This window comes from Octopus bimaculoides, chromosome 18, assembly GCF_046866305.1.
Source record: "Octopus bimaculoides isolate indiv1 chromosome 18, ASM4686630v1, whole genome shotgun sequence".
Taxonomy (NCBI): Eukaryota; Metazoa; Mollusca; class Cephalopoda; order Octopoda; family Octopodidae; genus Octopus; species Octopus bimaculoides.
This window is the reverse complement of record NC_142945.1, coordinates 10528666-10545549: the sequence shown is the minus strand read 5'-3', so window position 1 is coordinate 10545549 and position 16884 is coordinate 10528666. Positions and strand designations below refer to the sequence as shown.

The window sequence follows — 16884 nt, the reverse complement described above, 5'->3', positions numbered from 1 at the left end:
ATGTGTGTGTATACACATTATATATGTATATATATAATCATCAGCATTTAACGTTTGCCGTCCATGCTGGCATGATAAATATATGTATGTATGTATGTATGTATGTATGTATGTATGTATGTAGATATAGGTGTATAAGATGGTAAGAATGACTCAATATTAAAGATTTTAGTTGACCAGAAGAATAAATGGCCTATATCAAATTTCAACACAATATCTGGATAAGGTGTGTGTGTGTGTGTGTGTGTGTGTGTGTGTGTGTGTGTGTGTGTGTCTGTGGTGTGTGTATGTGTCTGTGGTGTGTGTGTGTATGAGGTGCACGTGTGTGTGTGTGTGTATGTGTGTGTGTGTGTGTGTGTGTGTGTGTGTGTGTGTGTGTGTGTGTGTGTGTGTGTGTGTGCCAAAATAAAAACTGTGTGATGCTATGAAGCCAAAATTGAATTTTGTAAAACCTTTTCATGTTTAGAATTAATTTTTAGAGTGATTTCTCTTTAGCTGATAAAAAAAAAAAAAATTTAGAAAGAAAAACATTGAGTGGAAGTGATACATACCGCTTGTCATGGCCATTGGCATAGTCATCTGTTGGTTGATATTCTGAGCCATTCCATAAGAGTTAACCATTACAGAAGGGTCAGCTTTTAGACTAGCAGGGAGCGTTTTGGGTAGCTCATAACCCTGTAGTTTTTTCTTGATGAGATGCATGGCTATCGAAAACTCCTTCTTGTCCATCTTCCCATCGGTGTTCATATCAGCAAGAGTCCTGGAAGAGGGGAAAAAAACATTTACAGCAAGGACTGACAATAAAACACAGAAATTCATTTGTCACAGAGTGTTTTGTCACAGGTTGGCATTAGAAAAGGAGGACATCCAGCCGCAGAAACCATGCCAAAGTTGGCACCAGAGTTCAGCACAGTGCTGTGGCTCACTAGATCTTGTCAATCCATCCAATGGAAAATGGATGTTAATTGATGATGATGATCATGCCAACCTTCTATGCTATACCCACTCATCACAACGATGATGAGTGGGTGTAGCAAAGAAGGGTGGAATGATCAATGTAAAATGTGAATGGAGAGGAACAATGTTAAGAATGAGGGTTGGATGTAAAATGAAGTGGTTCTGGATGGTAAGATAAATAATTGTATTACAGAAAAAAAAAAATGGTGGGATAGTTCTGCTTTAATTTCATTGCAGTAGCAGAACACTGCAATTAGGCAAGAGACGAGGATAGTGGGAAAATCTTGACAAGTGGCTCTGTTTTGCATATACACATTATGCTACCAGAACCTACTTTGAAAGGTTTATTTGACCATGGTACTGATGTTTTGTTTTTGTCATTAGTTTTTTGATTCTTTTTTTAAATCTGGTATATACTCTATAGGCCTCTTTTGCTAAACTGCTAAATTACAGAGACATAAACAAACCAACACCAGTTGTCAAGCAATGGCTGAGGACACACACACACACACACACACACAACAGGCTTCCATACAGTTTCCATCGACCAACTTCACTAACAAGGCAGTGATCTACCTGGGACTATAGTCGTTAACATGGTTACAAAGCGAGCTTCTTAACTACACAGTCATGCCAGTGCTTAGTCATGTAAATTAAATCTTTAGCATTTAAACCAGCCATATCTAGCCCAAATTAAGTCCCCTAGAAAAAGTACCAGGCTTAAAAATAAGTATTGGGGTTGATTTATTTGACTAAACCCTTTAAGGCAGTACCCCAGCATGGTCACAGTCCAATGACTGAAAAAAGTACAAGATAAAAGAATGCAAGAAAGAGAGAGAGTGAGAGAGATTAGGTTAGTGTTTCTATGAACCAAAACAAGTGCTCAATACACACTTGTAGTAAAGATTGTACACCATCATATATCTGTATGATGATGATGATGACCAGAAATGACAACAATGCTGGTGGTAGTGATGATGATGATGATGATAATATATTGACTCGGTAGGAAGAAAGCAATCTATATAGAAACCATTCTGCTTCCGGCAGAAATAATATCAAAATAACATACAAAGCGAACCAGTAAACCTATTCTCTCTATCTGCCTTTCTTTAAACTTAAGAACAGATACAAACTGACAGCAATTAATTTTCACCAGAACTAACTAATCCACCATGAATTTTCTTCAAGCTATTTCCTACTCTGTAACCAAAGTAACAACAGCCGATGCACGTATGGCCAAAGTTGTAAGGCCTACAGTTATATAGACTTTTATTACTAACTTCCTACTGACTCAACATGGAGTTTACACAAAGCAGGATTCATTACAATGACAGGCTTAAAACTATATTAATCATTCTTATTTTTCAGTCTCTGACCAAAACATACAATAATAATTCTTTCTACAATAGGTACAAGGGCTGAAATTCTGAAGTACAGAGGGGCTAGTCCAGGGTTAAGCAAACCAGGGTAAATTACCCTAAGTGGGGTAAAAATGAAATTCTTGGGGGTAATGAGGACTCATTAGACGTAAGTAAAATTATATTTAAAAAAAACATGTTCTTTGTTACAACAGAGATTTTTCTTTTGACAACACTGCATCTGTCCAATGAAACAGACATGTTTAGGAGATGCCATGCCAAATAGCTTCAATAGATCTTTTGAATTCATGTATTTACACATATATATATATATACTAGCAGAAATACCCGGCGTTGCCCGGGTTAAAGAGAATAATGAAATCTAAAAACGCCGTCTAGACTACACATCATCTTTATATATACAGATGTATATACACACACGCACCCAAACACACGTATATATATGTATATCAATATAAATATATGAAAGTCAATGAAGTTTCGTAAAAGAAGGTGATCATGTACATACTTTCTTGCTGTTGTGATTATAACACCTCGTTGTAAACAATGTTCCTTGTTTTCCCTTGTGGAGCATATACAAATAGGTTTTTTTTGCTGCCCACTCTTGAGCAGCCAACATACAGTTGTCCATGTGAGAAGCAGGGCTCTTCCAAGAGAAGACCAGCTACAGACAGTGTTTGACCCTGAGATTTGTTTATGGACATGGCAAAAGTCACACGAAGGGAGAATTGTAGTCTTCTGAATGTAAAAGGAATGTCTGCTCCTGATGGAGTAAGAGGAATTCTTGGAATAAAGACGTCATCCCCTTTTGCACATCCAGAAAGAATGGTAGCCTCGATAACGTATGACATCATTTTCTTTATCACGAGTCGTGTTCCATTGCAAAGTCTTGGTGGTTCCAGATTGCGGAGCAGCATAACAGGCGTTCCAACTTTAAGTGATAATATGTGGGGAGGTAGTCCTGGAGGCTCCAACGAATTGAGAAATTCAGGAGGATAGTTCACCACTTCATTTGTATGTGGAACTGTATCAACAAACTTGTAAATTTGAAGATTGCCGGGAAGAGAATGCATCAGGTGTTGATTAATTTTTGTAACAGCTACGTTTTTTGGAGCTAATATTGCTCTTTCACACAGCCAATTGTGATTTTGGCAGTTTTGTTTAAAGTTGGGAAAGACTTTGTGTTTGAGGTCATCTACAGAATTAACAAAAGAACAAAATGGCCGGAGGTCTGCAACAAAATAATTTTACTCAACACTTTGCAAGTGAATCAGTGGAGGCAAAGATGCGTCTCATTTACTTGACAATTTATGCACCACATTGCAGAAATCACAATGTAAGTATATCTGAAAGGGTAGTCTTACACTGTTGTACCGTTGAATTACAAATAATGCTCATCTGTTATGTTCGGGTTAAAATTTCATCAACATCAAAAATATATGAATTTTCATGGGAGTTATGGCCGTTATGCAAAGAATATAATTTCCAAATTTCATAATGATCCATTCAGTACTTTTGACGTAGTTTTGTATAAGAAAACAAATGACTAATGTGTGTGTTTGTGTGCATGTGTATGTGTGTGTGATGGGTGTATATATGTATAGATATCTGTATGCATGTATATATGTATATATGTGTACATATTACATGTACATCTATATATATATATATATACATCTACACATATGTATACATATACATGTATGCATATAGATCTATATATATATATCTATACATATATGTGTACATATACATCTATATGTATACATATACATTTCTCTCTCTCTCTCTTTCTCTCTCTCTATATCTATACATATACGTGTACATATACATCTATATGTATACATATACATCTCTCTCTCTCTCTCTCTTTCTCTCTCTCTCTTTCTCTCTCTCTTTCTCTCTCTTTCTCTCTGAAAGTATCTGTCATTACAGTATCGAAATGGTGTACATATACATGTATATGTATACATATACATCTCTCTCTCTCTCTCTCTCTCTCTCTCTTTCTGTCTCTCTCCTTCTCTCTTTCTCTCTCTGTGAAAGTATCTGTCACTACAGTATCGAAATGTGATTGTTTCAGTTAGTGGAATAGTTTCATTTTTAAAGTGAAAGTATTTGACATGAGTGTTTTTGTTTCACTTTTGACACAATACTTAAATAGTGGAAGAGATATTATGTTGCCGTGTGCTCGAACTCTGCAAGAAGTTAAACATTTTTTTTGACTAAAACACAACTGGAACCCTAAATAAGGCATGTGTAAAATTTGAATGAAATTGGTTGCGTAGTTCTCGAGTTTTAGGGATTCACACAGACAGACAGACAGACAGACAGACAGACAGACAGACAGACAGACAGATACATTCTCATTTTTATATATGTAGATATATATATATAGCAAGCTTCATAGACACACACACACACACACACACACACACACACACACGAAGGGGTGCAGAAAAGTTCCCGACTTTGCATGAAAGAAAATACAGGAGGATCAGTTAATTATGATTTTATTCAACATGTGTCCCTCCTAGATTCACACGCTTATTGCAGCTGTCCTTCAGATTTTCTAAGCCCTGTAAAAAAACTCAGAAGGTTAGGCCTCCAACCAGGCCTTACACGATACCCATAAAGCCAGAAACTTTTCAGCACCCCCTTGTATACATACATACATATATATAGTTAGCTATTTGGCCAATGGAACATACAGTTTAGACACAATACACTATTACACCATCTTAATGTATGAAGCTTACAGCTTCAACTGCTGCAAGAAGGAGAGAAGAAGGAATGGTTGGGAAAATATATTAACATTGCTACCACTCCTCAGACTAACATTAAAAACATATTTATTTTCTTTTAACATAATCTCAGTTCTCAGGACTAAGACCATGCTGGTGCACTGCTTATACCATTTAATACCCATTAAATTTTACATGTATTTTTTCTTTGCTTTTTGTTGTAATTTCACATTTTTGGTGACGCAGATATTTTAATTTTTCCATTTATGTAATTCAAATTATTAAGATGGGCTGGGGTTTTTTTTTTAATAATTTATATTTATTTATTTATTTGTGTGTGTTTATGTAATTCAAATTCTAGAAATTAGCAAGGAAAAGAAAATAATAACGATCAATTATTCTAGTTTCAATTATCCAAGGTGTGTGGCAGAACCAATACAGACAAGAAATTAACTGGAAGATTCTAAAGATTGGAAATAAATTGCAGAGATAATAAAAACAAGACGCAACAACGACAATAGTCGGAAATAATGGAATACGTTATACATATCACTTGTATAGAATTAGGGAACAAATGGGTGAAGTCTGTGAGCAGTAATAGTAGTATATGTATGTGTGCATATTGCGATTTGCACATTGTGTCGAGAGTATGTGTGTGTGTGTGTGTGTTGTGATATGTGCATAGTGGTGTGTATGTATGTACGTCATGCAGGTATGGTGTGCATATGTGTGCGTTGTGTTTTGTGTGAGTGTGCAGGTGTGTAGATGTATGTGTACATGCATGTGCATACATGCGTGTTGTAGTGTAAAGGCATGTGTACATTGTGTCAATAGTGAGTGTGCATGTGTACACTATGTCGTGTGTGTGTGTGTGTGTGTGTGTGTGTGTGTGAATATGTGCATACACTGTGTCAAATGTGTATGAGTGCAAGCATTGTGTTGAGTGTGTGTGTGTGTGTGTGTTCTGCAGGTATATGTACGTGTTCTGTGACTGTTTGTATGTATGTATATATGTTGAGTATGTGCAAGGATGTTGTGTGTATTGAAACGCTGTGTTGAATGTGTGTATGCATGTGTACATGTGAGTGTCTATACATGTATTCTGAGTGTTTATGCATGTGTTATGTCAGTAAACATGCAGGTTTCTTGTGTGAAAGTGTGCATGTGTGCTACACCAGTGAGCATGTGCATGAGGTGTTTATGTATGTGTTGCATAAATAAATAAATGCATGAATGTTTGTGTGTGTATGTGTGCACCTGTGTGTGTGTGTGCATGGGTAGAACATCAGTGAATACTAATGTGTATCGTGCATGTGCACGAGTTGGAAAAATCTGTGTACATGTGTATGAATGTGTGCAGCATCAGTGAGCATCGCTGTGCAAGAGATATGTGTGTGCATATGTGTTGCATCAGTGAGCATGTGCGTTTGAGTTGTGTGTGTATGTGTTGCACAAATCTGTGCATGTGTGTATGTACATGTGCTGCATCAACGAGTATCTGTGTGCTTGTGTTAAGTGCATATATTTAGCTTGCATCAATAAACACTTGCATGTGTATGCATAGATGTTGCATCACTGAGCATGTATTTGAGTTGTGTGTGTGTGCATGTGTTGCATATAACTGTGCATGTGTGTATGCATATGTGCTGCACCAATGAGTATCTGTGTGCTTGTGCTATGTCTGTGTGTGTGTTTATCTAGCATCAATAAATGCTTTCATGTGTGTGCATAGATGTTGCATCACTGAGCATGTGTATGAGTTGTGTGCATATGTTGCATAAATGTGTGAGCATGCACATCTTGCATAAATAAGTTATTGCATGTGTGTGTGTTTCCATGTACTTGCATGCATGTATGTGTCATGTGTCAGCTGCTAAATATAAAATATTTGTACAAATGGGAACGTTAATTAAGCAACCAGTCATGGAGGAAACTAATCAACAGATCTAATAACTAATTACAAACAAATGAGCAACAACAATAATAATGTTCTTTCAGCTTGAATTTTATCCTTAATCTTTTACTTGCTTCAGTCATTGGACAGCAGCCATGCTGGGTCAGCATCTTGGACAGTTTTAGTCAAAAACAACTGACCCAGTACTTTCTTTTTTTATGTTTAGTACTTATTGCATTGGTCTCTTTGTCAAACCATTAAGCTTCTAACGCATGCACAGGACCAAAAATTTAGGGAGACAGAGTTAGTCATTTAAATCAACTCAAGTACTTGAATAGTACTTTATTTTATCGATTCAGGAGCAATGAAGGACAAATGAAAGGCAAACTTGCTTATACTCCAAGAGTATAAGTCTTAATATTAGTTCTTCCTGTACAGTTGAACTGCACATTGGACAGCAAAACATTTCCAATTATTCAAGTTTTAAGCATAGTCACCAGCATCTTCCCAGGTGACACAAAGATGCTTCAGATGGGGGGGGGGCTCTCCCTCTCTCTGTCCCTCTGGTGGTACCTATTTTATAGCTTTTCTTAGGTATACATTCTTCTGGCAGCTGGAAACATCGATGTGCAGGTCTCCCTCTTCTTTCAACCACAGTCCAGTCTCCTGCAAGCTGTGCAGATTGTCTCTTGTCAGGACTTCAGAGTTGGTGATTTTATCCCTGGAGGTGATCTTGAGTATTCTGCATGGACACCGCTGGTGGAATGCATTCAACCTCCAAGTGATCTTGGCAGATGCCCATCTGGTTTGGGTTGTGCCAAAAGTATAAGCAAACTTCAAAATTCCTAACTTGCCTCTCAATTCATGATCTCGAGGTAAAATGAGATTAAAATAGAAATGATATCTAACAGACTTCGTGATTTTGCTTTATCTGAAAATGTTTATCTCTCTATCAAGCAGTGTTACATACTTCTGTAATGCTGCATGATTGAGAGAAAGAGGAGACAACATACAGAAAGAGGAGACAAGAGAGAGAGACAGAGAGAGATGGAGAGGAGACAAACAGAGAGAGAGAAAGGAGACAGAGAGAGAGAGGAGACAAACAGAGAGAGGCAATAAACAAAAAGGGGGACAGAGAGAGAGGAGACAGAGGGGGGAGACAGACAGACAAACAGAGAGGAGACAAAGACAGAGTGAGAAGATAAAGAGATAGAGGAGACAAACAGAAAGAAAGCAGGAACAAGCAGAGAGATAGACAAAAAGAAACATAGAAAAAGGAGTCATAAAGAAAGAGGGATTTTTCTTTTCACTGGCCTAGCCAAGGGCAGCAACCCAAGATCTTTTTAAAAACCTCTAAAAACTGGTGATAGGGAAATGAAGGAAATCATAATTCATAGGTCATGCTCAAATTAGGGACCTCTACAAATGCTTCAAACTGAGTAGACTCTAAATCAGGCCTGGCCAACTCCAAGTACTTTGTAGGCCACTTGAATCACAGAAAGTTTTTTGAGGGCCACTTGTATACTGATAAAATTGAAAGCATTTTGCTTTCTCATGCTATTATTACAATAATGAATGAACGATCATTGATACAACATGAAATATTATTGTCACAAAAACAGTAGCATCTTTCTTTTTACTTTTCATTACAATCTTTAGTTTTTGATAAACCCCTTCAAGGCAGTGCCCTGACACGGCCAAAGTTCAAAGACTGACTGAAACAAGACGATAACTCTATAGAGTTATCGTCATCATCATCATCATCATCATCATCATTTAATGTCTGTTTGACCAGGGCTGGTAAGCTGGAAGGTAGCACCAGACTCCAGTCTGATTTGGCATGGTTTTCTACAGTTGGATGCCTTTCCTAATGCCAACCACTCTGAGAGTGTAATGCGTGCATTTATGTGCCACTGGCATAGGTGCCATTTGCATGACACCAGTATCTGCCAGAATTGCGATTTTACTTGGCTTGATGAGTCTTTTCTCAAGAACAGCATAATGCCAAAGGTCTCGGTCATTCATTGTTGCCTCTGTGAGGCCCAAGACTTGAAAGATGCTAGATAATATATATATAGTTATACATCTGGATTTATAACTTTGTGAAGAGAATTTTCTCAAATTCTTACTTACCATATCTGACCTAACACAGCAGTTGGAAGTCCTGATTGCATAAAGAAACCTTTGGCTTGTTCCCCTGAAAAATAAAAGACGTAAGACTTAGTTTTTACCATTTGCGTAAAATAACTGCATAATAGAACATCAATGTATCACCATATTAACCTGACTATTGGATGTCACACACCACTAGTCACAATGTGCTTCCATGCACTGTTGTAACCTTCAAATGATACCACCCCACTCGTTAGGTGAACAGGCCAACATTCCCCCAAATGGAATGCCAATCTGTCTCAGGGTTAGCCATTTACAGCCAAGTGGACTGGGACAACATGAAATGAAGCGTTTTGCTCAAAAACACTATGCACTGCCAGTCTGGGAATCGTAACTAAGATTTTGCAAACATGAGTGCAAACATGAGTGCGATCCCTAGGCCACACACCTGCATATAATTCAATATAATTTGCATAAAATAATTAAGATATTTCATTTATCTACACCAATGGTTCTCAACTAGGATCCATAGGAGCCTTGAGGGTCCATATAAAATTTGGTACAGGGTGGGGGGGGGGACACAACAACATAGAAAATTGGGGATACACAATAGTATCTTAAGGGCCCCTGAAAAAATTTTGCTTTACATGTATGTATTAATATTTATTGCAAGAAACAGCTGGGTTTCTTTCTCGAACATTTTACACAGTTCAGCCTACACAAGTTAATGTGTGAGAAACAAAATATGAATTTGGAAAGCAGTTTCTATAAAACTAGTTTTTAAACATCGAACGGTTATGGGGGTCCACCAGAAGAAAATAGTAATGAAAGGAATCCATAGATGGAATCCATAGAAAGGAATCCATAGATGCCTGTAGATTCTACAGATATTTATCCCTTTAGCATGTAATCCATCCAAAATATTCTACCTGTTTTATATCCGAACTGAGCAGAACCAGCCTCACACATACCCTACAATATCGTTATAAATAAGAAACAATCACATCATCAACATTTTAGAGCTACGAGATAAAGCATGATTAATTAAAAAAAACAACAACTTGGATAAATAAGCAATAACATTTGACAGAGTAATCTGAATGTTGAAAGGTTAATTCAATAAATATTTCACCAGCTTTATACTCTTTTTTTGTCATTAGTCTCAAAAATTAGAATCATGATAGGACTATGTACCAACAATTCAATGGAATACCCAACTGAGCTGAAAGAGTCACAAGACTAGACACACTGTCTACAAATGGTTACAAGAATGACTGGAAAATCTAGTATGAGAGCTTCTCTTCTTGAAATGTGTTGCTTCCATTTTTCCTTTTTCTTTTTTTTTTTTTGTTCTCTCATACAATTTTGGGTTTTTTTTTTTTTGTTGGTTTAGAGACCATTCACAGATAGACGAAAATGTTTAGAGAGCTCTTTGCATACATTGAAAGTTTTAAATCTAATTGGCCACGAGCCTGTGAAGCACTTCCTTTCCAGAATAATACACAAGTTAACAACTTCGGGGGTGGGGGTGGGGGAGAAAAAGAGGAAATATTGTCAATAAACATTAGATGATAAAAATTAAATACAAACATGCACACACATATGTATGTGTATATATATATATCAATTTATATGTGTGTGTGTGTGTGTGTGTGTGTGTATGAATGTATATCTGTGCGTGTATATATATATATATATATATATATATATATATATATATATATATATACACACACACACATATATATATATATATATATATATATGGGAGAATGTACGAAAAAACAACATACGAGGACAGGTGCTGTAAATAACAAAAGGATGTATTAGTATGACGCTCATATATATATATATATATATATATATATATATATATATATATACATATATGTGCATGTTTATGTATTGAATATATATATATACATATATGTATATATACACACAAATATGTGCATGTTTATGTATTGAATATATATATATATATATATGTGCATGTTTATCTATTGAGTATATATATATATATATATATATATATATATATAAAATGAAAAAGAGAGAGATCAGTATCTTACCTGTAATAAAGCCATTAACAGGTTTCAGTAGGAAAAACTGGGAGTCATGTTTTCCTCTCTCCTCCCCAGTAATACGCCATACATCAGATCCCCCTGGAACAGAAAGGAAAAAAGTTTCAAATATGTTAACAAAACAAACCAAAACAGAATCAGCAAATAATAATAATAATAATAATAATAATAAAAATAACCATTCCATGTTTTTATTCATCAGATAAAATCATATTCAAAAGACAGGTTGACAGCAGCCAGCAATGATGTTACATATTGGATTTTCTGACTGAATTAGATCAACAGAAAAAAAAAGGACATTTCAAATTAAATAATAAAACATACAATTACAACACATGTACGACAAAAAAAAAGAGAAAAAAAGAAGAAAAAGAATGAGGATGAAGAGAAAATATGCAAAACTTATAGAAGCTCAATCAGAGATATGATAAATGTAGAAGCTTTAGAAATTGTTAAAAGCAAAATTCCTGAATGTGCCAATGTGTAAGTACTGCAACGTGTCACAGAAAGGACAAATAAAAAAAGACGGGTTATAGAATGCACATGGAATTAAGATTGGATAATTATATAATCCTCATCTGCTGGAAACATGGGGGGGGGGGGGGGGAATCCATTCAGTTTCTAAGTGTGATGATGTGTAAGGGAGGAAGAAAAAGAAAAAAAAGAAACGGAGTAAAAAGAATCAAGATAAACCGAAAGGAATGTAATTTAAATATTAACAATTTCAAAGGAAAGGAAGGAAACAAAACAAAGAATCTAATGGAAAATGCTTTCCTGGAAACCCAACAGTCTTCTTTTCCAAAAACACCAAAAGCTCAAATTTTATACAAATGGACTTTTTTCTTTCTACAGTAAATAGACAAGCATATATTATATATATATATATTATATATATATATATATATATATATATATACACACACACACACACACACACACACACACATACATGCACATCATTTTTACTTGTTTCACTCATTTGACTGTGGTCATGCTGGATTAATTAGTGTGACAATAGACAATATTTCTACAAATTGGCCCTGATAACTAACAGGATATTCCTTAATTACTAACCACTTCCTTATTGAGGTCACAGTACTTTAGGTTCTTGATATATATATATACATAAAACACATATATATATGTGTGTGTGTGTGTTTTATTTTATATGAATCAGATCAGACAAGAAGAAAAAATTAAAATGAATTATTTACGGGTCACTTCCTTCATTGCAGTCCAACAAAGCTCTTCAGAGTCAGGTTTAACTACAGTATTTTTTTTCTTTTTTTTTTTTTTACAGTTTCTTAATTTTGTCTTCGTCCTTAATTGCTATTAAGCACCCAATCATGTAAAAAAATAAAAAAATCTCTTCAGTTAGTTTACAGATTCATGTCTTCTCTCTGATTACCTCCTGGGTGAATTATGATGAAGGGCGAATTATTATGTCAGAGGGTGAATTATTATGTCAGAGGGCGAATTATTATGATGGAGGGTGAATTATCATGATGGAGGGTGAATTATCATGATGGAGGGTGAATTATCATGATGGAGTGTAGATTATTATGAGGGAGGACAAATTGTTATGGAGGGTGGATATTATGATGGAAGCCAGATTATGAAGAAGAGTAGATTATTATGATGGTGGTTGGATTATTATGATGAAAAGTGAATTACCATGGAAGACAGATTATTATAACAGCTGGCAGATTATTATGGAGGACAGTTTATTATGACAGAGGGTAGATTATTATGATGGAGGAAGGATTATTATGATGGGAGCCAAATTATTATAATGACAGGCGGATTATTATTAAATAGGGCAGATTATTATGATGTTGGGCAGATTAATATGATTAAGGGTGGATTATTATAATGGAGGGTGGATTACTATGATTAAGGGTGGATTATTATAATGGAGGGTGGATTATTAAGATGGAGGCCAGATTATTATGGAGGGCAGGTGGATTATGATGACACGGTGTAAAAAAAATAATAATCAATAAATGGTTTTTTTTTGGTTTTTTTGAAAGAGAGAGAAGAAAAAGCAAAAAGACGGTTAGTTTTAGGAAGCAATCAAGGTGAACAGTTGTTTAGAATTTTGCAAAACACAAGGAGAGAGACTGCTGCAAAACAGGCATAAATAACTAAAGATAGAATCACATAAATTATATTCTTAAGAGTTGTTGAGAATAAAGCGTTTCAGACAGGAATCCAATATTCCAACACACACTGCAGATGGGAAGCCCAGTGTGTGTGTGTGTGTGTGTGTGTGTGTGTGTGTGTGTGCGGATGTAGGCATGTATAAATATATATATAAATATATATATATATATATATATATATATATATATCTTTTAATTATTTCAGCCATTAGACTGTGGCCATGCTGGAGCACTGCTTTGAAGGGTTTAGTCAAACAAACCGAATGCAGTAGTTATTTTTTTTTGAAGTCAGGTGTTTCTTCTGTTGGGCTTCTTTATTGAACTGCCGAGTCACAGGAATGTAAACAAACCAACACCAGTTGTCAAGTAGTGGTGACACACAAACATAACAAAACACAAACCCCATACATACACACATGTGTGTGTATGTTTGTGTGTGTGACAAGCTTCCTCCCAGTTTCCATCTACCAAATTCACTCAAAAGGCATTGGTCAGCCTGGGGTTATAGTAGATGATGCTTGCCCCAGGTGCCCCACAGTAGGACTGAACCCGGAACCACATGATTGCAAAGCAGGCTTTTCAATCACACTGTTATGCCTTTGCCTAGAAGCCATGCAGTGTTAACAGCCATCCTTGCACCTATATATATATATATATATATATATATATATATATATATATATATATTATTTTTACTTGTTTCAGTCTTTTGACTGTGACCATGCTGGAGCACCGCCTTTAGTCCAACAAATCGACCCCAGGACTTATTTTTTTGGAAGCCTAGTACTTATTCTATCGGTCTCTTTTGCCGAACCGCTAAGTTACGGGGACATAAACACACCAGCATCGGTTGTCAAGCGATGTTGGGGGGACAAATACAGACATACAAACACATACACACATATATATATATATATATATATAGACATACGACGGGCTTCTTTCAGTTTCCGTCTACCAAATCCACTCACAAGGCTTTGGTCGGCCCGAGGCTATAGTAGAAGACACTTGCCCAAGATGCCACGCAGTGGGACTGAACCCGGGACCATGTGGTTGGTAAGCAAGCTACTTACCACACAGCCACTTCTGCGCCTATTATATATAAAATATTTACCTACGCCTATATATATATATATATATATATATATATATATATATATATATATATATATATATATATCATCATCATCATCATCATCATTCTCACCATCATTTTAATGTTTACTTTTCTATGCTTGCATGGGTCAGATGAGAGAACAATGGGGCAGTCTTCCACAGTCAGATGCTCCTCATGATGCCAACCTATTTCCAAGCAAGGCAATAATCTTCTAACATGTTAACGCAGAGAACCGGAAACAACGGATACCATCATCAAGGCCATTGTTTACAGTCAGTGGACTTACAGGAAGATGAGAGGAAAGTACAAAGTCACTCATCCACACACACATGTTGAATAAACTTGTAAGAGGAGACCAAAACAATGTGAGCTGAAATACAAAGTAAACTGCCAGAAAGAAAACAGAACCCCCACTTATGGAGATTTTGAATGAGACGTAAATCTGAAATGGCCTGGTCGTTGTCTTCTTCACCAATGTTCTCCATCTACTTGCTGTTAACAACAGGTTGTATGTAGACAAATATGGATGTTCTGGTATTAAACTGAATGTAAATAACACAGGAAGGATCATCATCATCATCATCATCAGGATCATGACGGTGGTGGACACTCAGTCATAATGATGATAAGGAGGGGGTGATGAGAATGATGATGATGATGATGATGCAAAGGAAGAGGAGGAGGAGGAGGATAATTATAGTGAAGACAATGAGGGAGAAGTAGGATAATTATGGTAATGATGATGATGATGATGATGATGGTGACGACAATGACGATGATGGTAATGATGAAGAGGGGGAGGAAAGTGACGATGGTGATGATGGTGATGGTGATGGTGATGATGGTGATGATGAAGATGGCGATGGGAGGAAGACGAAGAGGTGGAAAAGTAAATTGATGTGGCTAATCATAGAGATGACGGTGATGATTATTTTTCAAGACTAAGATATTGGTGATTGCAATAACGGTGGAGGGGGAGGAGGTGCAAGTTGATTATAATAATAGAGATGAACGATTATAGTTATGACAACGATGATGATTTAACCAATGATGATAACAGAGCAATTTTGCAAGCAATGATGGTGTAATCGCGATGGTGGTGGGTGGTAGTGACAGTAATGGTCGTGATGGTGATGATAATGGTGGTGGTGGAGGTGGTAGTGTTGATGATGATGATGATGAAGACGATGATGACAATGGTGGTGGTGGTGGTGGAGGTGATAGTGTTGATGATGATAATGAAGACGATGATGACAATGGTGGTGGTGGAGGTGGTAGTTTTGATGATGAAGACGATGATGACAATGGTGGTGGAGGTGGTGGTGGAGGTGATAGTGTTGATGATGATGATGATGATGAAGACGATGATGACAATGGTGGTGGTGGAGGTGGTAGTGTTGATGATGATGATGATGAAGATGATGATGACAATGGTGGTGGAGGTGGTAGTGTTGATGATGATGATGAAGACGATGATGACAATGGTGGTGGTGGTGGTGATGGTGACAGTAATGGTGGTCATGATGATGATGATAACAATGATGATGATGATGGTGGCAACGTTGGTGATTATGATCTTTATTTTATCAACTAAGACCAGCTATATCATTAGCAGAATGTTCCAGCAGCATAAATTAAGTTATAATTTTTTTATTTTCCAATTTTCCTTTCAATTTGGCAAGGAAGAATTAAAGGGGGGATGTTTCTATGTTTCTGTAGCAGTTTGTTTCTTTTCTTGATTTTTTTTGTGGTTTTCTTTTGGGGTTTTTTTGGCTCTTTATTATTAATATTTAGCAGTGTTGTGTTGTGCAGAAGCGTCTACTGTTGGCGCTGCCATCTATAAACCAACAGATTCTCATTTTTTTGTTATGGAAGAAGAATTCTATAAAACGGGGGAACTAATTGTAATATATTTGATGTAAGAGAGAGAAGAAAGGAAGGTGGACAGAGTCAGAGAGAGAGAGAAAGAAAACAGCAAATGGAAAGAGAGAGAGAGAGGTTTGTAAAGAGAAAAAAGAGCAGTGGAGGAGGGAGGGGGGAGAAAGGGAGAGCAGTGTCGAAAGGTAGAGGGAGGCTATGCAGAAAGAAATGGAGAGAGAGAGAGAGAGAGAGAGAGAAAGAGAGACAGAGAGCTGTATATGTGTGTGTATAGAGAGAGAGAGGAAGAGTTATGTAATGAGGCAGAACACTGTGTGTGTGTGTGTGTGTGTGTGTGTGTGTGTGTATGTGTGTGTAGAGAGAGAGGGAAAGAGAGAGAGGGAAAGAGAGAGCAACAGGGCTGTGTGCAAAGAAAGAGACAGTGAGCTATGCAAAAAGAGATCTAGAGACCCATGGAGACAGAGTTGAGAATGTGACAGAAAAAGACAAAGTATAAGGTATAGTAAGAGAAAGAAAGAGAAGACAGTGAAGTAAGAAAGGAAAGAGAGCGACAG

General features: G+C 36.5%; 1 protein-coding gene across 15 annotated transcripts in view; it reads right to left on the bottom strand.

Moving 5' to 3' along the window:
• LOC106874748 (intersectin-1) overlaps positions 1-16884 on the bottom strand; it is a 254063-nt gene that overhangs the window by 196626 nt on the left and 40553 nt on the right. For all 15 annotated transcript variants that reach the window (XM_089365718.1, XM_089365722.1, XM_089365714.1 and 12 more), the window contains 3 exons: positions 11162-11254; positions 9111-9174; positions 552-760 (listed from right to left, as the gene is read on the bottom strand). In XM_089365718.1, the coding sequence (XP_089221844.1) occupies positions 552-760; positions 9111-9174; positions 11162-11254 (366 nt within the window). The remainder of the gene's footprint in view (positions 1-551; positions 761-9110; positions 9175-11161; positions 11255-16884) is intronic.